The sequence below is a fragment of the Haliotis asinina genome, chromosome 14 (genome assembly GCF_037392515.1).
Source record: "Haliotis asinina isolate JCU_RB_2024 chromosome 14, JCU_Hal_asi_v2, whole genome shotgun sequence".
NCBI lineage: Eukaryota > Metazoa > Mollusca > Gastropoda > Lepetellida > Haliotidae > Haliotis > Haliotis asinina.
Window position 1 is genome coordinate 12,215,413 of NC_090293.1, and position 24,912 is coordinate 12,240,324.

General features: G+C 38.5%; 1 protein-coding gene across 3 annotated transcripts in view; it reads right to left on the reverse strand.

Moving 5' to 3' along the window:
- Window positions 1-839: 839 nt before the first annotated feature.
- The window catches only part of LOC137261103 (NADH-cytochrome b5 reductase 3-like), a 38,693-nt gene continuing 14,620 nt past the window's right edge, over window positions 840-24,912 (reverse strand). Inside the window, exons 1-9 of one of the 3 annotated variants that reach the window (XM_067798779.1) lie at window positions 21,747-21,895; window positions 11,746-11,892; window positions 9,668-9,740; window positions 8,772-8,878; window positions 7,338-7,467; window positions 6,684-6,767; window positions 5,733-5,818; window positions 4,839-4,938; window positions 840-3,873 (exon numbers count right to left, since the gene is read on the reverse strand). In XM_067798779.1, the coding sequence (XP_067654880.1) occupies window positions 3,701-3,873; window positions 4,839-4,938; window positions 5,733-5,818; window positions 6,684-6,767; window positions 7,338-7,467; window positions 8,772-8,878; window positions 9,668-9,740; window positions 11,746-11,892; window positions 21,747-21,776 (930 nt within the window). In that variant the 5' untranslated portion in view covers window positions 21,777-21,895 and the 3' untranslated portion in view covers window positions 840-3,700. Of the gene's footprint in view, window positions 3,874-4,838; window positions 4,939-5,732; window positions 5,819-6,683; window positions 6,768-7,337; window positions 7,468-8,771; window positions 8,879-9,667; window positions 9,741-11,745; window positions 11,893-15,325; window positions 15,462-21,746; window positions 21,896-24,912 lie in introns of those variants that run through there. The other 2 variants (XM_067798781.1, XM_067798780.1) reach the window with 2 other exon arrangements.

Sequence of the window (24,912 nt, forward strand, 5' to 3'; positions counted from 1 at the left end):
TGGCGTAAAACTAAACTCACTCACTCACTTTTTACCCTCATTGATATTTGGCATTTAAGGGACGAAAAAAACAAGGATTTGGCGGCTTGAGTAACCAGGTTTAGTTTTATGCCACAGCAATATCACAACAAAGGAACTAGAAATGGGATTCACGCCTGGGTTGTCAGCTTGACAAGCGAACGCTTTTACCATTAGACTACCCCAACTTGTTAGCTTCAAGTGTGTACATATATTGGTGTTTAATAGTGTTTCAATGGGCTAGCACTATAAAACAAGCCTGTTGGAACATGGCTGCCAGTTACATTGCAGTTTCAGCGCCATGGCCATGGAAGGGGCATTGTCCCATACCAGCTCAGAGTCTATGACTCTCCACACAATCAGTACTTCCTTATTATCTAGCGTGCCAAGAGCATCGATTATTGGATTATGGGTCCTTGACTGGTCTGCTCATCCCCATGCCAGTTTAGACAGTGTTAATTATCATTAAAATTGCTTGTTTGGACCAGAAACTTGTGCCAGAATATGGATAAGACAATGTTTTAATGATCAAATTATCTTTGTAATATGGTGGGACCAAAAATTTATGCCGGTGTTGGCAGGTTGCACTGTATATGCTCTAACTGATAATGCTACCATAGTGATGAATGTGGACCTTCGTGGCTTCTTGTCACCTGCTACAGTCCAGACTAATGCAGTTGTTATATACCATACATTTACATTTAAACATCACTTTTTGATTGATGACATGAATTATGTGTGTGCAAACAATGAGCACCATATTTTATCGTCTTTTAGAGGCTTGGACCACCTAAGCCTTCCATAAAAATAACAATCAAAACTGAAAAGATAACAGAATTTATTTCTTTTCCACAAGATTTCAGGCTCACCAACACAGCTCTCGAGCAATTTCAGCCATCTTTGAAGTGTTACATATTTCATGCATTATTGCATGGCTTCACCATAAATATTACTGTTACATGTAGACGTAATATTTATTCTGCAGTCTTCTCCTTTAAGCTCTGAATTGTGCCAATGCAGGCTTTATATAGACATGTGCACAGATACCCTTTGACAACATCTGCTCTGATCGATGACACTTCAGACAAGTAACGTTTCATTTATTCTGTATCAATTAACAGGAAATTATTCAAATGTATTCCATAAATGAATGTATCTGAATTATTCCCTTGTGTACAAGGACACAGAGCATCCTTGTTTCTACAATCAAAATGAAAGGCGGATAAAATGTTATACATGTTTATGCTAATTTGTTTTTTAAAATGAAATCTAAGTTTTATTATGCAGAATATATCAAAGAGTAGCTGGTTATGAAATATGCAAAAGATTATATTAGCTAATAGAAAATTCTAATAGAGAAATAATATATATATTATAATGCCAAACTCTTAAAAATTGAAATTGATACCATTCCCTCAAAAACAGCTAAACAGTGAATTAATAACATAATTCAGTTAGCATTCTGTAACAACTGAATTAAACCAGATGCCAATCGTCTTTCCATTAGGCTGTTTCAGTATATCCTGAGTCCCAGGTATTACACATTCATGCAAAATCATCACAATGCATGATAACATGTTTATAGCACTTTCGGGAATATCACTTTACTCATTGATAGAATATAAACACAAATACCCTCCGCATATACAAGAAAACTAATGGCAGTTATGATCACACACGCACACGCAGCACTGCCACGTCTACGTCCAAACATCATCTGTCTGTGGGCTGACCTTTTGACTGGAGAAGGGAAGAGAGACAAAAGGGGACGGGAATGTTTCAAAAACATTTTTGGTTAAGCTATCATTTTTTCCTGTATAAAGGGGGAGGCAATTTTGTCTATTTAACAGAACATGGTTAAGATATATCAATCAAACAGTTATCTTTTGTGTGTAAAACCTGAGACAAAATTATGCTTTTTTTCAAAATATAAAAAATCCCCAAAGTTTCCCGAACATCAAATTTTCAGGCATGACATTACAGTGAGTATGGCTGGACGCCGCTTTAAGCACTTTTCCAATTATATCACTGCATGGTCAACACCAGAAATGGGCTTCACATATTATACCCATGTGGGTACCTGGATCTTTCGTGTGACAACAGACTAGGCTACCCCACCAGCCCCTACTACATCACAAGGCCTCATATCTCAGTGACAGTTGTAGAGCCAAGATTCTCACAAATCCGTGGTAACAATCTCAGCACTACTGCTGCAAACCACTTCTACAGGAACACCGTTACCTTGCCACTTTCATGCTCTCTAGAGAGATAACTCTGATGCTGGAACAGACTCAAGCAAAGGTCACGTATTTGTGGTGAGTATGCTACATCCCTGCCACTGACTGTGGTTGACTTGATGACAGATGATGTTTGGAACGGTTCAAAGAAACATTCATCAAGGTGACAAGCACACATCAAAATGTAAAGGACATAACACTTTCTACAAGTGTTCACAGAAATGCTTCCAAGGTTTCAGTGTTGGACACACAGCATGTCTGTTCTCTGTAGTCACCAACTCACTTTGAAACTAAAAGAAACATCTGACAGATATTGAAAATAGTGCTGAGTCATTGCCATTATATAAACAAATGATCTGTAGTTAACAGAAAATCCATTAGATTCTACAAATTTCAAATATTTCAAATATAAGAGAGTTGCCTACTATACACAAATTGATTATTCTAGATTACAGATCTGTACAGTCACATATAGGGAAGACAGATCAAGGAGAGAGGTCAGCAAAAGGATTTTCATCTGGATCCCCTTCGGGATGTCCGTCAGTATGTCCTTCAGGATCTCCTGGATGTCTATCCAGATCTCCTTCGGGATGTCCATTTGTATGTCCTTCAGGATGTATATGAGGATTTTCACTTGGATCTCCTTCAGGATGCACATCAGGATCTTCTAGTTGTCCATCAGATGTCCTTCAGGGTCTCCTTGATGTCTATGAGGATTTCCATCTGCATCCCTTTCAGGATGTCTTTCTGGATGCCTATCGTGATTTACATCTGGATCTCCTTCAGGATGTCTTTCTGGATGCCTATCGTGATTTACATCTGGATCTCCTTCAGGATGTATATCAGTATGTTCTTCAGGATCTCATGGATGTCTATCAGGATTTCCATCCAGATCAGTTTCAGGGTGTCCATTGGTACATCTTTCAGCATGTACATCAGGATCTCCTGGATGTCTATCAGAATGTTTATCTGGATCTCTTTCAGGATGTCCATCAGGATGTGAGCCAGAAGACGTGTGCATCATCCTCAGGGGTTGACACAGCCACCAGTTTGATAGAGTCCTGTGTCTACCTCTGATCATGATGGGAAGACAAAATATCGATTTTCTCCATGAAGATATGACTCCTGTGTCCACCTCCGATCTTGAAGACAGTGGAAAGCCTAACATACATCAATCTGAGACAAACTCATCTGCACCAGATGTTGCAACACTAATACTGCAGCATGAGTATTTTTCAAGAAAAAATAATATAAAAAGCATGTGTATCTTTTGTTTAAACTGCTAGTGGCTGAATTCTAAAAAAATAAATCAAACTATTTAATCTGCAAAATTGATAAGTTTGAATCGGCAGTCAACACTGGCGATGTATCTAATTCCACCATGACCTCTCCTTCCCCATGGACGTCAGACTGGGCATATGAAAGACTTGGGTGGTTACTGCTGCTCAGTAGGCGAATCTCATGTTGGGAGCATAGCTGAGCTTGTCCAGGTTAGGAAGGCAGGCAAAGTTGATCATGGGTGGGGGGCCACACATGAGAACAAGGGTTTCCTCACTGGGTGGGGGCAGGTGCTTCTTGATCATCTCATCACTCACAAAGCCCTTGCTGTAGCTCCATCCTGAAACATGGAAGAGTGAGTGAGTATTGGTTGTGTCCATTTAGCAAATGTCCTTCACACACTGTACCCATGTAGGAAATTAAAAACCTGCATCTTTTGTGTGATGAGCGAATGCCTTAATCACAAGGCCACCACACTGCCCAAAAACAAGTTAGTGAAGTTTAGAATGTTTCTATTTGTGAGTTAGTGAGTTTAGTTTTACACCACACTCAGCAATATTCCAGCTATACGTCGACAGTCTGTAAATAATCGAGTCTCGACCTGACAATCCAGTGATCAGCAGCATAAGTATCGATCTGGGAACCAATGACATATGTCAACAAAGTCAGCGAGTCTGACCACCCGATTCTGTTAGACCCTTCTCACTACAAGCATAGTCTCCTTTTATGGTAAGCATGGGTTTGAATGCCTATTCTACCCTGGACCTTAACAGGTCACACCGCCCTTAAACAAGTTAGCGGTTCAGAATATTTCTTTTTCTGGGCCTACAGATTTTATGAAAATATAAGAGTCTGATGATATAATTACAAGAAAGCAAATGACACAATATTTTTAAGATTTCATTTTGGAGGAGTGAATACTGTGTTTACGTCTTAACCACAGTAACCAGGGCTCTTTTCTCGAAACAGTCATAGCCCTAAGAATTCTTAATTTTGATCTTAGCAAAAGTGTTAAGAATAAGCTTAAGAAGTGAGTGAGTGAGTGAGTTTAGTTTAGTTTTATGCCGCACACAACAATATTCCACTTATATGGTGGCGGTCTGTAAATAATCGAGTCTGGACCAGACAATCCAGTGATTAACAGCATAAGCACTGATCTGTGCAACTGGGAACCGATGACACGTGTCAACCAAGTCAGTGAGTCTGACCACCCGATCCCATTAGTCACCTAATTGCTAAGTGCGGCATAAAAGTAAACTCACTCACTATTCCAATCACCAGTGCTAGAGCCAAGTTATCTCTCACCTTCCTTAGGCCTGTCAAGTGTGTACCACAGATGGAATCTCCTAGGATACTTGTTCTGGATCTCCTCCAGCTCAGGACGCAGCAGTATATCTTCTTCAGTCTGTGGAAACGGGAGTTTCAGGTACACGTCAGAAAAATTACCAATTATCAAGCAGGAAAACTTTGAATCTCCTCGAAACAGAATTTCCATTTTGTCAGATCCTGTGAAACTCATGAATACAGTCCAAGAATAAAATCTAGGTAAAATCTAGTGTTATGTTGACAATTACAGGATCCTGGTAACAAAGGGATGTAACAAAATAACTGCTTCTTATGAAGTATCTGAAGAAAAACATGCATTCATCTGATCTAGATCATTCTCCACAAAGCTATCCAAGCTCTAAAATTATTACAAGTCTATCCTTATGTGGGAGTTACAACACACTGATGCCATAACTAGGGCTGTAAAGATTCAGTTTGACTCACTGAAAATCGAATCTGACACTTTAGTTTCGATTTTTGATAACAATATTTCGATTCAATATTTGAATACTTCTTTAAAGTATTTGCATTCAGTCAGAACGTTATTTTGACTCCAACTCAAGCAGTTTCGAGTGCTCAAATAAGGTGAAACATAATTGGTTGATGTCATCGCCAAGTTGACGATGGATTTCATGCTAAAAAACTGACTCTGAAATTTAAATGAAACCTGATGTATTTACTTGTATGAAGAATCAAATCGAAACTCATGAAATCTTAGGTCTAATATCGAAAATCTAATCAAGGTCTGGGTAATTATTGCAACTATCCAAAGATCCAAACAGAGCGATATTTTAGAAACAAGCCGTCCCATCTGAGACCGAACCAAATCATTCTTCATTAGTTTCTACAACATAACAAGGCAGAGAATCTGACCTGGTTGGCAAACAGCAGCCACATCTCCGTGGTGTCCTCGGGGTCCTTCAGGGCCTGGCGTACCAGCTGTAACATCGGGGTAATACCTGCGCGGGGAGACACAGAGTCAGAGCAGATTCATACACTCTACTTAGTCCAGCATAACACAGGATAACGTGGTCAGTAATACTACAGGCATTCACTGGTCTACGGTGCATATGCAAATTTTGAAGACCCAAAAAGCATTCTGCAGAAAGGGGTCATGAGGATGAATAACGGCAGATTCAGGGACAATTGACACAGTCCAACATTCCCCAGAATAGGGTTTTCAAAAACATTACCGTATTATCCTATACCTAGGATATATGAAATGAAAGTCACTTTGGAAAACATGAATTGAGTACCATGTAACCGGTTTTAACAACTGTATTACAGATTACAAGTCAGTGGCAATACGAATGGTCGTTATTTCTATATAATGGCAAGATGGGGGGAATACAGTTCCGCTCTTCTTTTTTTGTGTGTTTAGCATATTTTTTGTTTATAACAGCAGTCAGAAATATTCCAGTCATATGACAGCAGTCCAGAAATAACATTATGACATCGTTTAGGATACAATGACATATATCAATCAAATGAGTAAAGCTGATAGCTTGCCCAAGTGCCTTCCATTTTCATGTAAGTATGGTTTGATGCCACTTTTACCAATATTCCGGCAATATGACAGGGAACACCATGAATGGGCTTCACATCCATGTGGGGACTCAAACCTGCATCTTTGGTACGAGTGGACACCTTAACCACCAGGCTACCTCATCGCCCAGCAAGCATAAGGTGATGAATAGCAGTTCTAGACTGCATATTCAGGATGGCTTAATCTAGGACACACTAGTTTACTTATACTTATAAGACTGGGGACCTGACAACTTTCAACATCATGACTTAGGCCAGAAATGCACTTTAGTCACTCACCAGTTCCCCCAGCGATCATCCCAACCTTCTTGGCCAACTTGGTCTCAGGCTCGGACTTCTTGTCTGGACGGATCTTGTAGCAGCCTAAACATACCACAAGAACTTCATCAGGGATTGCAACAGGTGAAAATGATTTCAGCTGATATTCAGCTAGGGGTCTAGGGGTCTAGGGGCAGCAGTCCCCAAATGGGTCCAGGATCGATTTATCTGCATTTAATTCCGCAGATTTCTGTGGATTCTGCCATCCCTGTTGATACAACTGGCATGCTGCTACAACAATTATTCCCATCACTTTTCTTTCTCATGAATGGTTAACTTCATTAAGCAGGGTTATCTCCCTTCATTTACCACTGACACAGGTTATAGTTGGGGTTCTACACCAAATCAGAAGCAGTTAATCAACAATCAGCTGTGTTGAGAGCTTTCAGAGTCACTGGATGTATCAGGAAAATGGCCATGTGTTTCAATATTTAGTACTGTCTGTTTTGTAATGATGATGACTGATGCTAAATGATCATAGCTCGGGGTGTGTTTAGCATCCTGTTTTGGGAAAAGTAGCTGATGAATTCCAAAATTTGTGAAAACAAAATTTCATTATAAGCAAAGTAAACACGCAAACAAATGATGTATGTAATCTCTCTTCATTCTACCTACCTCTGCCATCGTAGACTAGCAAACCATTGGGTCCCCGAACATCAATGAAATCTCCAATTTCCATTTTCTCCAGGTACTGAGACATCTTGCCTCCCTCTGGGAACTTGGGGTGGACATTCTTGAAATACACCTGTAGGAGACACCTGGGATTTACCGCAATTTCAAACTGAGCTTCCTTGCTGCTGGGCAGTCATATTGGCAAAACAACTATCTTGTTGCAAGTGCTTTTTTACAAACAACTTCTAACATTGATGGCCTGTTGATGATGCCTTTTATAGAGGTGACTTCTACACTAACCACAGTCAAAACACAGCAAGACCTGTCTGTGTCTCTCACAGTTTCTTGTCTACCAGTAATGCCACATAAGTGACTATGAACCATGGACGTGATGTGTCCTAAGAACTTGATAATCCGATAAGTTGGTGTGGAACAGATTATGTTGGATAAACATGACTTGACTGTATGTTACTTCAGTGTAATGACAACCAGCTTTAGCATACCATATAGCAAGACTGTACTTAATAAAATGCTGGTAGTATTGTTGACAGTAGGTATAAAGACTGAAAATTTCATAAGTTACAGTTATGGATAAATAAGAGCAATTCCATTCAAAATTCAAAGCCTCTCGTGTAGCTGGTTAGCAAGAATTCCAGGCATTTCAGGCCAGAGTTACTGTCCTTGTGTCCAACAACAGGGAAGAAAATGTCTATACCCTTTTCATTTCCATCAGATTTTGTGAGTGAGTTGGGTTTTATGCTGTTTCCAGCAATATCATGCAAAGTGACACCAGAAGTGGGATACACGCATTGTACCAATGGGGGGAATCGAACCTGGGGATATAATCACTGGGTTACCCAATTGCACCCTTCTTATACACAAATTAATGTAACTATGAAGTATATTTATTACTACTGCAATACCCCTTAGCAATTCAAGTAGCTCCAATTGTCAGCAAAGCCATACAATGGTGATTCAAAGAAGCAGTTATTGATGCTACATTTACAATAACAACTGCCCCCGAGCCCTAGTTTAGCTGGTTTCCTTGACAAAAAAGTCACTTGATACATATTCAGATTAGAATTACCAGGCAATCCAGTGATTAACAGCATGAGCATCGATCTACGCAGTTGGGGTGTGATAACACGTGGCAACAGCGTCAGCAAAGTCTGACCATCTGATTATGCTGGTCGTCTCTTACGACAAGTAAGGGTTGCTAAGGCCAATTCCAACTGGAATCATCGGTGCAATGTGTTACTGTGCACTGTGAAAGCATCCAGGGTTAACTCAACAGTTCTCAATCATTTGCAAATATATACGGCTGATGTAAATGAGTTATGCCCATACTGCACCACAAAGCCTACAGTTGATGGAGGAACATAAAGTACACAATGTTTGTACAGTACTGACGAAGGTTAGTGTATGAATCTGTCCTACCTTGATGACAAGGTCCATGTATCCCTTGTCGTCATCACTGGAAACAGGGGTGTACGGACGGATGACCAGCTGTCCGTCGATCCTGGCTGTCAAGTAGATGTGCTGGCCTGTGACACGGAAAACAAACAGTAAGTGAGTGAGTGGGTAGGAGGGATTTTATGCTGCTTTCAGCAGTATTTTGGCAAAATCCTGGTGGGGCACACCAGGAACAGGCTTCACACATTGCACCCATGTGGGAAATTCCAGATTTGCAGAGTGGCGAGCCAACCCTTTAACCACTAGGCTACTCAACGGCCCCACAAATGAGAATGGAAATGTTGTCATTTTAGCTATCTCATCAAAACCATGACTAGAAAACAACTCAAACTTATTAAAACTTCAAAGCTGCATGAACAATATTTTCTAAATTTAATTCATAATTAATAATTCATCATTTAGATGAAAAATTATACATGACATAAGCATGCTTTGTTCCTTTTCTTAATTTTGTGTATTTGATAATTCAGAAACTCTAACTCATTTACCGACACAGCTGTGAACAGTGACAGACCAGAATCAGACCCTGTCATTAAGACATTAATCCTTTAACATCAAACTCGCCTATATTGGCATTGCATCAAAACCATGTAAATTATAAATGCATAAAAACACAAAAGTATTATATACTGTAAAATAATATACATAATACATTAATTCATGTAAATGAACATATAGATATGGACAATAATGGATACAGATTTCATGTTTCATTCTTTAGTCTGAAACTCCAGTGAATTAAATCTTGAAACTTGTCCATTTTGATACAACAGACGCAAGTGGGTGATAAATGTATATAGAAGGCCTGGTAATACAATCTGCAGTACTAACTGGCCAATGAGTGGACGGTGTTTTCGTACCTATTGGCAGTCCCAGGATGTGTTCAGGTGAAGGCAGGGCAAAACGGAACCTTCTGGTGTCATGGCTGATGATCTGTGGAATAAATACAAACAATATTGGAATGTGAATGAAAGAATGCCGACACTCAAGAAAAACAACAACAAATGTTTGCAGACATGTGTCAGCTGGGAAACCAAAAAACAAAATTTTGTTAAAATTCCCTGACAATGTATAACAAAGTGATTGAGTGAAGATGATTTTACGCCACTTTCAGCAATATTCCAACAACATCACACCAGGAACACCAGAAACGGACTTCATAATCAAACCCAGGTCTTCAACCACTAGAATGTCCAACTTTATGTGTAATGGCATTTGACTGCCTTGATCAAAGCCATAAAGGTCTGGACAAACCAAAAATGCAACAACATATTACTCAATTTTTTATACAGATAATAAGACAATGCCATTCTATTTAGATGTAACTGACACAATGACAATCGGGTTTATCTATTGTAGAAAGACAGATACACGTACATGCATATCCATAAGCAGAGTAGTGTATATAGGACAGATAAATTCAATACATGCTACTGCAGTCTGAATTCATACTGGGCGAGTTAAACAACCATGTAACAATATAAGAATGGAATAACCAACAATACATCAATTGATTTATCCATCATGTTCACTTTACTGCAGACAGGACAACTAGTTGTCTATTTTCAGGGATTAGTAAAGGTAGGGACCATGTGCCATTTTGCATATTGGAATAGAAAATGGCCCATTAAAATTTTGGGAAGTTTACAATTGTTGCAAAGGCAGTGGCCCAATTTAAATTCAGAAAAAGGCAAAAAATTCTGAAAATGGCCCATTATCAAAATCTTCTTTCTAAATTCATGTATTTAGCTGATAAATATGCATTGATACTTAAATGATTCAGGACACAAACACATTTTATTGATATTTACAATGAATAATAGACACAAAGCTTGAAGGGTGGATGTGATTTTTGCAAATCTGAAGTGCAAAAGTGAGCCACTTTTGTAACTCTGCCTGTCCGACTGGAGTTGTAGCAAATGATCACATCCTTATAGTCCGAGGGACATTTCAGACTACTAGATTTTGGGAGTAAACAATTCCTCCCTCCAAATGTTACTTCCTCTATTTACGATGTGTCTAAAATAAATTGTCTGGTACAGAATTATTGTTTCTCTGGTTGTCACAAGTGTTCACAAGTTGGTGAAAGACACTGATTAAGTAAATGGTTACAGAAAGTCAGCATAGAAATATTTTTCCATTCCAAAAACTTCTTTCGTGTCTTTGGTTGTAAAATTGTTTTTTTATCATGTCCACAGTGGGTGAGTTTATTTTTATGCCAGAGTCAGCAAGATTGTGGCAGTCTATAAATAATCAATTACATTGACCAACCATATGAGAACTGATCTATGCAATTGGGAGACAAAGGCACTATCAACCAAGCCAGCGAATCTGTCCACCTGATCATATTAGCTGCCTCTAAGACAAGAATGGTGTTACTGAAGATCAATTCTAAAGCGGATCTTCACATGTCTACAAGCTCTAATGGCAGACCAAAGGTGCATTACAGATAACAACAATGCCACACACTGTCCAAACGACAACATGCTACTCCAGCGATTCTAGAATATACATATAATTCAGAAAACATATATAAAGTATATGCAAAGCACTGTATACAACAGTGAAAATTTTCATTGGCTGAATAATGACAAAACAGTCCAACAGATAATACATACTGGGGCGATATAAGAGATGTTCACCTACTTGCACCAGGTGCAACCTAAGATATAAACATAGTTACACCAGCCAAATTCTAGTTACACAGATTTTATTGCAATATGTAATGAAAGAAATAAGCTATTGAATTATTTAGATGTTTTATTCACAAGTTTACCCACTCAAAACTTTACTTGTACCTGGTGCTAAATAGTCTAATAACTAGGCTGCACTTTGTAATATTGGGTTGCATTAGTGCAAGTAACAAAGCACTAAATCGAGCCCTGCCATATAACAGAACAGTTCTTGCTTATGTATGAAGACGTCTATTCACACTTACCTCCTTGTCCACAAGTTTTAAGGGGTATTTCAAAGAGGGATCCTGTAGAGTTACAGGTGACTTCTTTTTCTTGTCTCCAAACAGGAATATCTTTGCAAGAATGGCGGTGACGGCAACAACCCCAATACCAATCAGCACCGGAACGCCCTGGCAAAGATAATCCATCCAGTCAAACATACTGATTGGTAATTACACACAATAATCACTGTCTGTAGTTTAACAGTCACTGTTTCCTGAATCAACAGAGAATCACTTTCGCTGTCCCTTGACTGGTTCCAACACCTGCAGCTACAGGTTCAACCCAGATATGAACACAACAGCTTCGCCGCTTGCTGTATGCAATGATGTTTGCTATTTAAATCCACTTCCTCTGCCTTGAAGCAAACTTGGTATGAAAAATTTACACACAGGCAGTCTCAAACTTCTCTACTTCACTGAAGCCGAACTATGTCTATTAAAGTCTGTTTAGGGCCAGTTAGCTCAGATTCAGACAAAATAACAGTAAAATATACTAAGCTCTAGGAAGTAGCTTAAATGTTCAGGCAATTCACAACCTTTTCCTGAGGGTAAAGTGACCGAGAGAAATGAAACAATATTTCAAGCACTGCAGCCTGTAGCCAAATTCTTCAATGATGACTCAAATATATGAAAAACATATGAACTGAAACAGGCTGCATGTGATACGATACTGTATACAGTCCCCTACCAACTGATCGACCTCAGACACTGCAAACCAACAGGAACAAACATCCAATCAGACTTCACAATGATGCACTACAAACAACACATATTTCCCCTCATCAGCTAATCACAACAAACTAACATTCTCAAACATTCTTTCTTTTGGAGGAGGAAATTGTCTAACCATCCCTCTCATGCTGACACTAAATATAGAAACCTTGATCAGATTTTAAAAAAAACAACCAAGGACACAAATCTCAAAATGTAGCACATTCCTACTAATTAAGCTTCTCAACAGATCTGTACACCTACACCGTTCTCCAGCCCCCAAACCCCCCTCCCAAGCTTGTGTTGGAGCTGTAAATACACGCTACCTAGTTTAGCCACAGAATTGAGTGTTCTCATTTACATGTGCTTATGTTTGTCTGTATAAACATCAAATGAATTCCACACCCAAGTCAACCCTTCAATGGTGTATGCTTGGCAGAAAATGGATGTTAACTAGCTTGTGATCAACTGATCTGGAATAGAATCTATCACAGCCCAAACTGATTTACTTAGTTTTAAGTTCACCGCAAGCCAGGGATAGTATCAGCTTTCTTTAAGGGTGTGTTACAACTATCAGTGATTGCGGTAGGTTTTGTACGAGTGCAAGCAGAAATATAATTATGAATATGTAGTACAAATTTTTTGAGTGCGAAATTTTCAGTACAATCCTGAATCATGTTAAAATTTATTGTTTGTCTATATGTTGTGGTTTTAAGGTACTTTTTGAAATTATGTAGATCAGAATCTATGCATCCAAAACACCTGCACAATTTTTGTGTGTGTGTGGTTTTATTACTTTTTGGCATGAAAAATGCATGTTTCTGGATTAACTCAAACACTGAACTATTGTGCACTGTCCAGGTTAACGTCAGTCAACGTTTCCAAAATGTCTGATCCACCATGAATACTGTTGTATTCATCAACTGTTGACTTACTACATGGAGAAGGATTTCAGCTGCGTTATTCTACTGATTTATTTGTAAGATCCTCTTCCTCAAAGATCCAATCATTTAAAGATACAATGTACTATCATGTATGCATGGCATGAAATTCTTGACAACGGACACAAAGCCAAGAATCTACTCTTCAAGTTTGAATGATGAGTACAGAGTTAAAGATGCAAAACAGGATATGAAGTGGAGAATGCACCAACAGCATTGTTGAAAGTGTAATATCATTTTAGGCATTTTCACAGAACAACCTCATGATCACAGCTTACTGTGGGAATGGGCCAGGACTGCCTAGTTGGCAAATGTAATTCCTTGCCAGTTTATAGTTTCAGCTTAATCAGTATATTATAAACGGTTACTAAGGCCAGACCAATTTTATTTCTTGTTTTACGGATCCACCTGCATTTTTTTTGCAAGAGTAGGAAAAAAAATAAAAATTAATTTTCCCCACGCTAAAAATGTAAACTCACAAGAAAATACTTGTTGGGTGTTTTTTTTACCCATATTCACCTCATAAATTGTCAAAAATAAAATACTTTGAGTATTTAGAAAGAATATAAGAATATTACTTTGATTTGACATTTTATTTTTCTTTCTTTTCCCCACCTGCCTTCAGGTTTTCAGAGGACAAAAATCTTTAAGACAATTGATTGGTCTGTCCTTATCAGGTAAATGCTTTGTCCCAGGGTGAGTACAAATATAAACATTGTGGCCAGGATAGTCTTCCACTCACAATGTCAACTGTATTTGTTTATATTCTCAAGCATGACATAAATTTGTTATTGTCCAGTCAGTACATATACTTGCTATTATCCAGCCTGGTCCATTTTCCACCCGAACTCAGTGTCACAGTGAGTGATAAATTTATGTGTGCAGATACCTGCCCAACACCTGTAGAAGACCATCCATCCATTGTTAGTCAACTTGTATACAAGAAGTGTAAACACATTCAGCTGTGCACTGACTGGACCAGAGGATCATGGAAACGACTAACTTCTGCAGCTGATAGACTTGGATTAATGGGAGTCTCAACAATTATATTTCTTTGTTTATTGTAGCAGTAATCGGGATAGTATACAAGTGAGAAGACACAGACCTTTAAATAATCCAGTCTTGATCAGATAATCCAGTGATCAACATTTAGTAGGGAACCCATGCTGGAGTCAATGAGTCACACAAGAGACTACATGTGTCCAATCTGACCATCTGATCCACTGTGATAGCCTTGTATTAGGGACATAGGGCGTAGCCTACTGGTTACAACTTTAGCTTGCCACACAGCAAATGTGTTAGATTCCCAACATGGGTGAAATGCGTGAAGCTTACTTCTGGTGCCTGTGCCATGATATTGCTGGAATACTGATAAAAATCAGCACAAGACAAAACTCACTCATTATCAGAGACAGGATGTCAGAGTCCTGAAATCTGGAGGCTTTGAGGCTCCACTTAAAACTCTGAATGGAGCAGAACTGTGTGAAATGGGGCATGAATGGTGCTGACTCGAATCAAATGGGAGTGACTTCTTGCTTTCGACAGGAGTTTGTGCAACTGCTTCCTATCTTAAGACACATACATATGTTCTAAATGTATTTAGCATGCTGTGCTTGCCTCAAGATAACATTTTTCCATCCAGTTCTAAATAAAATACTCCAGGTATTGCTGTACTGAAATATATTCGTGACATCTAAATGCGGTGGTAAGAATTGAGGTTTTACATTAAAAATCATAAAAATAGAAAACAATTTTTTGTTCGACATTGATTGAGAAGCATCAAACGATACAAGCCTACAAAACAACAGATCTGTGATGGCTACCCACAAATAACACAATGCATGGACAAGGTAAAAAATTCCCTTCCATAAAACACGTATACAAAGAGGAAAAGCAAAAGGTGAACATACCAGAAACAACATGACCGTTGGAGAGAGGCAGATGACTGGGTGTGACTAGTACTGCTGACTACAGAGAATGTTGCAGTACAAGCTGTGGGAGTGTGGCTCACTTGACTGGCTACTGGAATGTAGCTGACCTGTACCTAAAGGTCTTCACAAAATGGCTGTACTGCTCTCGTCATAGTTGCTTTGTACTAAATAAACATATCCTTAAAGGGGGACTTGGCTTTGGGAACTGGCAGGCCTGGCATATTTGATTGAAGTAATGTACTGACAGTGATATTTAGTACATGAGTCAATATCTATAGTCTGTCTGGCTCAAAAGCAGAGCAATGAATTGCAGTCTAGCTTGAAAACTAATAAACATAAAACCCTCAGAATATGATCAGTGAATTGTGTCAATATTTTAATGATACATTGTAGTTTATTAAACAACTTTTTCTACTAGTAGGACAAAAAGTCTACAAAACCCTCACTGAGTTAGTATCATAGAGTTGGTATGATGTTCTGATTATGATCAGCGTTTCATTGAGTATGTTATGCTTATTAGTTTTTGAGCTACACTGCAATTTATCAGTCCGCTTTTGATCCAAATGGGACTATAATGGCATAGATTGCAATGTCTCAGCCTTACACAAAGCTCTAGCTACAAACAGCTCCAGGAAAGCAGCATTTTCGCTTTGAATATAAAATATAAATAACTGTCAATGATTTAATTTTGAACTGCTTACATACAATACTTAATAGGCAAAAACAATTTAAAAATCCAATACTGCGTAATTACTCAATGGCCTAAAAGATTATCTTGAGTCTGTACAATATCTTGGCCTAAAACCGTCCAACATCGGACAACTTCAGATATGTATCATGCAAGCAGCTGGTCAGCATCTGTTATCAGACTGAAAATTAAATCTGGTTCACTCATGATGGTTAGATGAAAGGGTGAAGAATGAAAAGACTTCAATCAAACTGAGGGCAGCATGTCACATCTGGTTTCATCAAAGACACATGAGTCATCCAACAGCGAAGACAGACAAACCAGGTATACCAAATGTCACACCTTGAGGCAAGTTAGTTAAAGGGTAATTATACATCAGTGTGGCGATATGATACGTATTACAATGCTGTCTGTCTGTTGTGATTCCTACATTAGATTCAAGAGGACTTGTATTTCCCTAGTTAATATTCTTCCTTTTCACATGTGAATCAATTATCAAGTGGGCACAGTTAAAAAACTTACCACACAAAAAGGAATAAATTTAGAAATATTCAAACACCTTTTAAACAATAAACTGAACCTTCTCAATGTCCCCTCTATACGTGAAAGCCCATATTTCAGAACCATATAGTAATACTGGCATTATTTTGGAATCAAATATTTTCTGAACTACACCAAATGGGAGTGAAGGATAAAGTTGGATTAACTTGTAAACTGGGAGCAAAGCCTTGAACTGAAAGAGTTTCATAAGCCTTAGACCAAACTAACAGTGAGTGAGTGAGTTTTACACCACACTCAGCAATATTCCAGCTATATGACGGTGGTCTGTAAATAACCAACAATTCTGAATCGGGCAGTCCAGTGGTCAACAGCATGAATGCCGATCTGCGCAACTGGGAACCGATGACATGGGTCAACAATGTCAGCGAGCCTGAACATCCGATCCCGTTAGTCGCCTCCTATGACAAGCATAGTTTCCTTTTATGGCAAGCATGGGCGGCTGAGGGCCTATTCTACCTCTGCCCTTCACGGTCAAATAATCTTGAAGAAAATACAATACCAAGACTCATAGCATGTAAGTTGCAAATGGTAGAAAAATACTTTTTGCTTACATCATTCTAGTGGGAAAGTAAGTGTGTGAGCGAATTTAGTTTTACCCCACTTTGAGGAAAATCACAGTGAGACACACCAGAAATGAGCAACACACATTGTACTCGTATGGGAGTGAGCTTAGTTGTATGCCGCATGGTGGTGGTCTGTAAATAATCAAGTCTAAAATAGACAATCCAGTGATCAACACCATGAGCATCAATCTGCACAATTGCGAACTGACGACATGTGTCAACTAAGTCAGCGATCCTGATCACCCGATCCTGTTAATCGCCTCTTACGACAAGCATAGTTGCCTTTTGTGGTAAACATGGGTTGCTGAAGGCCTATTCTACCTTGGACCATTATGGGTTTGTACTCAGTGAGAAAAGATCCCGTGTCCTAGGTGTGACAAGCGAATGCTTTAACCACTTAGCTTTTCCACCACAACTCAAGCAGAAAAAAAAATTGAGCTTTGAATGTATATGTCAGTTATTAAGCATCAATCTTGAAAACAAATTCTTCCAGACAGGCAATCGTATGAGCAGTTGTGAATGTCTAGGTGGCCTGACCATCCTTCTGGGCATAAATGCTGATTAAAAATTGTACACCTGAATGCACTGCCTAATGCAGGCTGTAAGAACATTCACACACTACAACTTAAATAACATGTACTCTCTCCCAGGCACAAGATATACGGTATGTTTAAACTTCACCAAGGGTTTTACCTTGACTGCTAGGGAACCTTAATTATTAGATTTGAGGATCCATGCTCGCAGTACGAGGGTTCTAAAGTAACAGTTTAGAGAACTGTTTTAATAATTTCTTTAGCACCTGCAATCAATCAGATCATGTGGACTGATGGGTGAAATGATACACGTAACTGCTCTGTAAGAAACAACCTGACACTTCAACCAGTCACAGATGTGTTGTGTGTTGAGTGTATAACATTGTGCTTCCCTTTGGATGCAGTGAATGTTTTTTTCTGAGCCAAAAACAGATAAAAGCACAGCAGTTCTGACATGTTGAAGAGGTAGTTAAACATTACTTGCAAAACAAAAGTCACTGTGCTCTGTAATCTGATTGGCTGAAAAACATGATCAAATGGTATTTGACCCCTGGAAACTGCAAGACTGTTTGCTGTGTACTGACACATAGAAACTTCGCAAACAATTGTTTTGTTGTGTCATCACAAGCAAACTTTATGATCATTTCAGCTTTAACGTCTTTTGAAAAAACACAGGTCTCTATGAAGACAAACAATTTGTCCCTGAATATATATCATTTTGATAGTAAACCCACTTAAATTGAAATGGAGCACCAGTGAGTTGTGGAAACCTGAACCTGAGGAAATCTAGACTTGCTTCATTCAAGGCTTTAGCACTGCTGGGAGGGTTGGGCAGTAGGGAAAATAATGTGGTTTAGAGACTGAGACTGGTTAATTTCCAGACTTTACAAAACAAAGTTAGGGATATTGGTATTTTATGACTGATATTTTATCAGTGAGCCAATGAATAAATACATCATTATTCAAAATTTCAAATTAACATATATCCCTAACTATTTTTGTTCAGTATATGTTATGGACACTTCAGAGACTGTCTCCACAATAGCAATCAACCCAGCACCTTGGTTCTGTCACTGAGGTGTTACATCCCCATAGAGAGGATGCATGAAGTGTACACTAGAATTCACTTACATAGCTTCAGTGGGAGGGTCTCGTGACCCTCAAAGAATATCTGCCCATCTGCCTTCTAAATGACCTATCCACTATTCAATATATATGTTTTCGAAAACAAGATTGAGAACTGTTGGTGTTACCAGCACTGTTACGGATTTGCCAAGACTTTCCATGGTGCAGATTAATCCATAACGCTCTGAATAACTACAGGGTATCTCAGCTGTGGTGTGTTCTTTGGGACATGTAGACTGTGGTATGCACTTTGGGACATAATACTGGCAGGCACTACAGGACATGTAGACTTTGGTATGCATCACAGGACATATACACTGTGGTATGCACTATGGAATGTGTAGACTGTGGAATGCACTTTGGGACATGATACTTGTATGCATTATGGGACATGCTGACTAGTATGCATCACTGAACATATACACTATGGTATGTATGCACTATGGGACATATGGACTGTGGTATGCACTATGGGACATGTAGACTATAATATGCACTATGGATACCTAGACTGGTATCTACTTTAGGACATGTACACTGGTATGCACTCAGGGACTTGTAGACTATGGTATGCACTATGGGACATGTTGACTGTGGCACCCTGGGACAATCAGACAAGGGTATACACTCTGAGAGTGTAGACTGTGGTATGCACTCTGGGTTTTGTAGACTATGGTATGCACTATAAGACATATAGACCAAGGTAGGCATTATGGGACATGTAGACGAGGGTATACACTCTGGGACCATGGTATGCAGTCTGGGACATGTAGACTGTGGCATGCATTATGGGACACATAGACGAGGGTATGCACTCTTGGACATGTAGACTGTGGTACCCATTATTGGACAAGTAGACTGTGGTACACACCCTGGGACAATTAGACAAGGGTATACACTCTGAGTCGTGTAGACTGTGATATGCACCCTGGTACATGAAGGTTGTGGTATCACAGCTTGATATGCATAGCAAGAAATCAATTGTGGGAATCATTTCAGACACAATAAACATGAGTCAAGCTGTTACCGATGAGGTTGAGTCGACACTGTCTCTGAATATGTTCTTCTGTAAATGGATCTAATATTGTTCTCCCTGAACAATAACTGCTGAACCGATATATATCCCTGTGGATACTTATCTGACTCAATCTCAAAATGTCACTGTGACTGTATTTGTCTGAGATATGACTTCGATGAAATGGAAGTGAATGAGTTGTTTCTAAAACAGTTTATCATGAAACCACAGTGTTCACGAATAGCGTCTGGCCCTCTGACAAATCTGGTAGAATCGCCAGTGGTCAGATAGAAATCACCAACCCACCAGCCCCAGTGTCTGACTGAATATTTCACAATGTCTTGTGTGAAGTTGTTATTTGCAGCATGTGACACTTGTTTGCTGTTTACAAATCTTATGTTTGTTATCATATTATATTTATAATTTCAAAGCCAGTTATAAGAAATGTTAAATCTGAAATGTTTGTTTAACGTTATTCAGTGAGTCCTGTGAATTTTCAATGGGTCAGACAGACATCTGAAACTTACAGGACCCAATGTCCTGTTATTCTGAAACATCATCGTAAACACTGAAACCATTAAAGTCAAAGAAAATCAAACTGTGGAATTATGGGAGCTTACAATTAAAAATGGCAGTATAGATGGAAGAGGTGCTTTACCCTTAAGTCTTCTAATTGTTTAAGTTGTGTAGCTGTAAATGGAGTAGTGGTACTACATTAACTCCAAACACGGGGATGAGCATGTAGTGAGTACTCTACTGGGCAACCCACCACACTCAGTACTGGGGCTAGGTTACATCTTCACCTAGACAAAGGTGGGTGTTTAAGAAAATCCCTTTTTAAATTCAATAAAGGGACAATAATATTTCTTTGACAAGATCAATTTATCTATTTGTTGTACAATCCAACACACCGCAATGTCAATAAACATGGCAGTGGCCTGTAAATAATCAAGCCTGGACCAGATAATTGAGAGACTGATTATATTACACATAAAAAAAAATAACCACAGCAGCAAAACATCTTGTAGTTTCATATCGGTCATTCATCAGTTTTTACAATTAAATGGTCCATGCACAGAAACTGACTTGTAGAGATTATTAAAGGACCTGGTAATATTCAGATTTTATCCATATTCAGAGAGTCAGCATATTCGTGTCAGCATGATCAGAACAGTTTTCGGTGACTTCATTCCATATTTAACAATCTTTGAGATCAATGCAACGCAACCTGAAAAATTTACATATCCACAGACATGGCCACCAGTAAGAGTCTTAAAATTTAGAGATAGTTACATCAAGTTATGTAAATGTAGTTGCTTTCATCCTAAAATGTTTCAGCTTGACATACACAATTTTAGCAAGCTGTTGATATGAAAAATGGTGTCTGTCCCCATCACAGTCTCAATGATGACCTGTCAACAAAGCAAGAGACACTTCTACCTTTGTATTTGATAGCACTACCAGAAGAAATTCTGCTTGCCCAACATATTCCTTTATTATTTAAAACTAACAAGGCCTGTGCAAAGCTGCAAACCTAAAAATCATGCCATAAAATTTGCCATACAATGTGCCTTTGTGAAATAATATCATAGCATTTAGTCAGTTCATTGACATAACACAATAATGCATTAGCATTATTCTGAGCTGTGGCATCAAAGCAATGAAACATCAAACATATGTATATATTCCTAAAGTCAAGGTCTGTGGAAACAAAACATACAAAACAGGTTCAATGTTCACAGAAAGGTAAGGCTGACAAGGTCAGTACTCCACCCAATCAATCATCTCTGGTGGCAGTATCAAGATCACCATGCTTCATCAAGCTTGGTGGACGGCAAGGACATGTGCATCTTCGCCAGATATATTCAACACTTTACAAAAGCAGCCCTATCTTGCATTATGTGAGTGAACTTACATAGAGCATGGATCTGTTAAACCCTGTCATAATTGTGTGCAACTGTTGCTATGGGGGCCAATGACGACGAATTCCTTTGAAGGTTATTCCTATGGTCTGCTCTCATTCAGCAGCCATTGCAAGCACACTGCCGGTCATGTGACCAGTCTAATCAAAGCTATTTTAAGATTAGGAAACTCCCGAGGCCCATTTAGGGTTGTGAATTGTTTGGATGGAGCATCTCTTCAGTGGTGTGAACTACACTGCATTACTGCCTTGCATAGTTTCAAACATGCACACACAAGTTAAATATTTTCAAGTAGCATGTATTTGTCTCCCATAAATAGTGTCTTTAGTTGGGTATTTCCATATCAGTACACAGACTTTATATAGGAAGCTGTGTACCATGTTTTAAATAATTGGTAATTATGATCTATATGATATGTGGTCTCTGATTATGATTATGAGCAAATATCATCATCATCATCATCATCATGAAAGCCCATTTCTGGTGTCCCCATTGTGATATTGCCAGAATACTGCTAAAAGCAATGTTAAGTAAACTCAGTCAATCATCATCATCATCATCATCATCATCATCAACAACAACAACAACACGGCTTCCATATATTTCAAGTCACCACATGCACTTGAAGTTCTCATTCAAAATACAAATGAAAAATCCAGTAAGAAAAGCCCTATCCATATATACAAAATATCTATTATTTCTTTTCTATCTATAGAGGGAAAGAGTGGTATTTGACTGTAAAGCACATGAATAAATTATCTTAATCAGAGTTCTACATTCTTGAAATTGCCAAAAGACAAGTGGTACCTCATGCTTGTCTAAAGAACCAACTAAAATCTTGACTGAAGAAGTTATATTAACATTTTTCTAGGACGGGGGATCAGGGGTTATAATGATCCATCTCATACTGATCAAACCTACTTTACCGACAACATGTAGTCCAACACCATGGCCTTGTATAACAAAAGCCTACTTTGTACACCACAGCAAACAGCTGTGCATTTCAGTACAAACCCTGCTGACTTACTGCAGTGTAGTGATATTCCAATTACAAAATCAATAAATTCACCTGTGTCAATGGCCTGTATAAACAATATTCACAATAACAGTTGACATTCATATGCTATGTGAGGTACACATTAATTTCTAGGGGACTAAGCAGTCACAGCGCCCATCAGTGTCAGCTGTGTGCAATACTCATGGCGGTCCTGGGTAGAGGTGTAATGATGCAGTGAGGTCACAATATGATACATATCCGGACAATATAGATGCAGTACAATCTGTATCTCAATATCATACCAGGGTTTTACCTCGACTCACAAACATGGGGGTGAAAATTAGTTTTCCTTACAAGAAATGTGACGGTCCTGTTACTTAACAGTGTACAGAAGTGCACATTTTGCTAATTATTCAAAGCCTGGAATGAATCACTGATCACATGGACTGGTGGATAAAATGATGCACATAACTGCTCAGAAAGAAACAACAAAACCCTTAGCAAAGTCATATGTGTTGTGGGTATAATATGTAACATAGAGCATCTCTTTGAATGCAGTGACTTTGTCCTGTGTACCTTTTCTACATTTGTGTGCAATGGACACACACTTGCATGTCACATAAGATGTTGATCATGCATGTATATCGCAAGTACATATTCATTCCCTTTGGCATGTGACAATCCTCAATCAATTGCTTTCAAATTTCAGGAAGCAAAGATTGGATAATGTAGGGCAGAGACAAGATGGCAAGGCGACACTCTCAAGATTGATAAATAGTCAACATTTGGGTTGTTATTGCAAGGGCCCAAAGACTTTCAGTTCTTAGTAAAAATTATCAATAATGGAATTTAATCATGGCTCTTCACTAAAGTCCCTTGGCAGACAAATTATCGAACATTTCCGAAATTCATCTTCACAAGCATTCAATGCAGCAACAAAAACCTGTTAAATCTACTTCTTTCGTCTTGATGACAGGGAAATATAATTTCTCTACCAAACTGACATCATTAGTATGTACAATTACATCCATTAATTTTGAAATTCAAAATGAAAAATGTCTAGACATTTCTGTATAATCCATTCAGGATATTGGTCTCACAGGAGGCTGAGATAAAGACCATGATTTGTTTTACATTCAATGCAAAAATACAAAATTAGAGAAGAAATGTCTGTCACAAAGATGCAAACTGTTCAGATAAGTGGACCATATCTCAATCAGACAACTTCACCAAAATGATGCCTTTTGTGACTGCTGTCAACCTTTTGCAGCCGAAACTATTGAGATAATAATTTCAGTATTGTAGCAACAATGTATTTCCGACATTGCAAATTTACATTCACTGATATGACACACAATATGCCTCATCATGAATGAATTCATATTTCAATGATGTATTGATTGGCTGTATTGTGTATAAACTTCTGCTATAATTGAGCATGAAGGTAGCCTGGTGTCACCTTACTGACCTCCTGAAACAAAATACTACATCTGTTTGTACAATGCTCTGAGAATAAGCCTCTTACTTTTAGTCATGTTTTCACAACTAAAACCAGTGACAGCAATAATATCAGTTACTAACTTGGTCAATCCTGGTGGAAATAAGACAGAAATAATCAATGGATGCTGCTGTTCCTGCTAAAAGCAAATTCATTATAAGTACAGCACATGTATCAACAGCTGGGTGAGACATTCAACAAAATAACATTCACTCAATCATATCTGACAACAGCACGCATATACATGTATGTTGTGTTGTATGGTGCTTAAAGTTATGCTGATTGATAATTCTGAAGAATTTGTTTCATCACCCAGTTTGCTATTTTGGTCAAGGGATGTGATCAGTTTTGCACACAAGTAGTAGAAGGTGGGGGGTCATCAGCAATTATGTTTATGCCAATATTAAAATTTATGAAAATTTGGGGGTTTTTTTTCTTTTTTTTTTTTTCTTTTTTTTTGGTGCGGAGGGTATCACTGACCTTTTAGATGGTACTTTGTACATAAATTTTAGTGGAGGTCATTCACAACCCCTAGCCTAAATTATGAACGGTCCCTTAGTACATCGGCTCAAGGCCACACCAAAATTAACTCATTTTTACAGTCACCTAGTAGTATATACAATGACAGTTCTAAAACACTTTCAAGAAAAGTCTCTACAAAGCC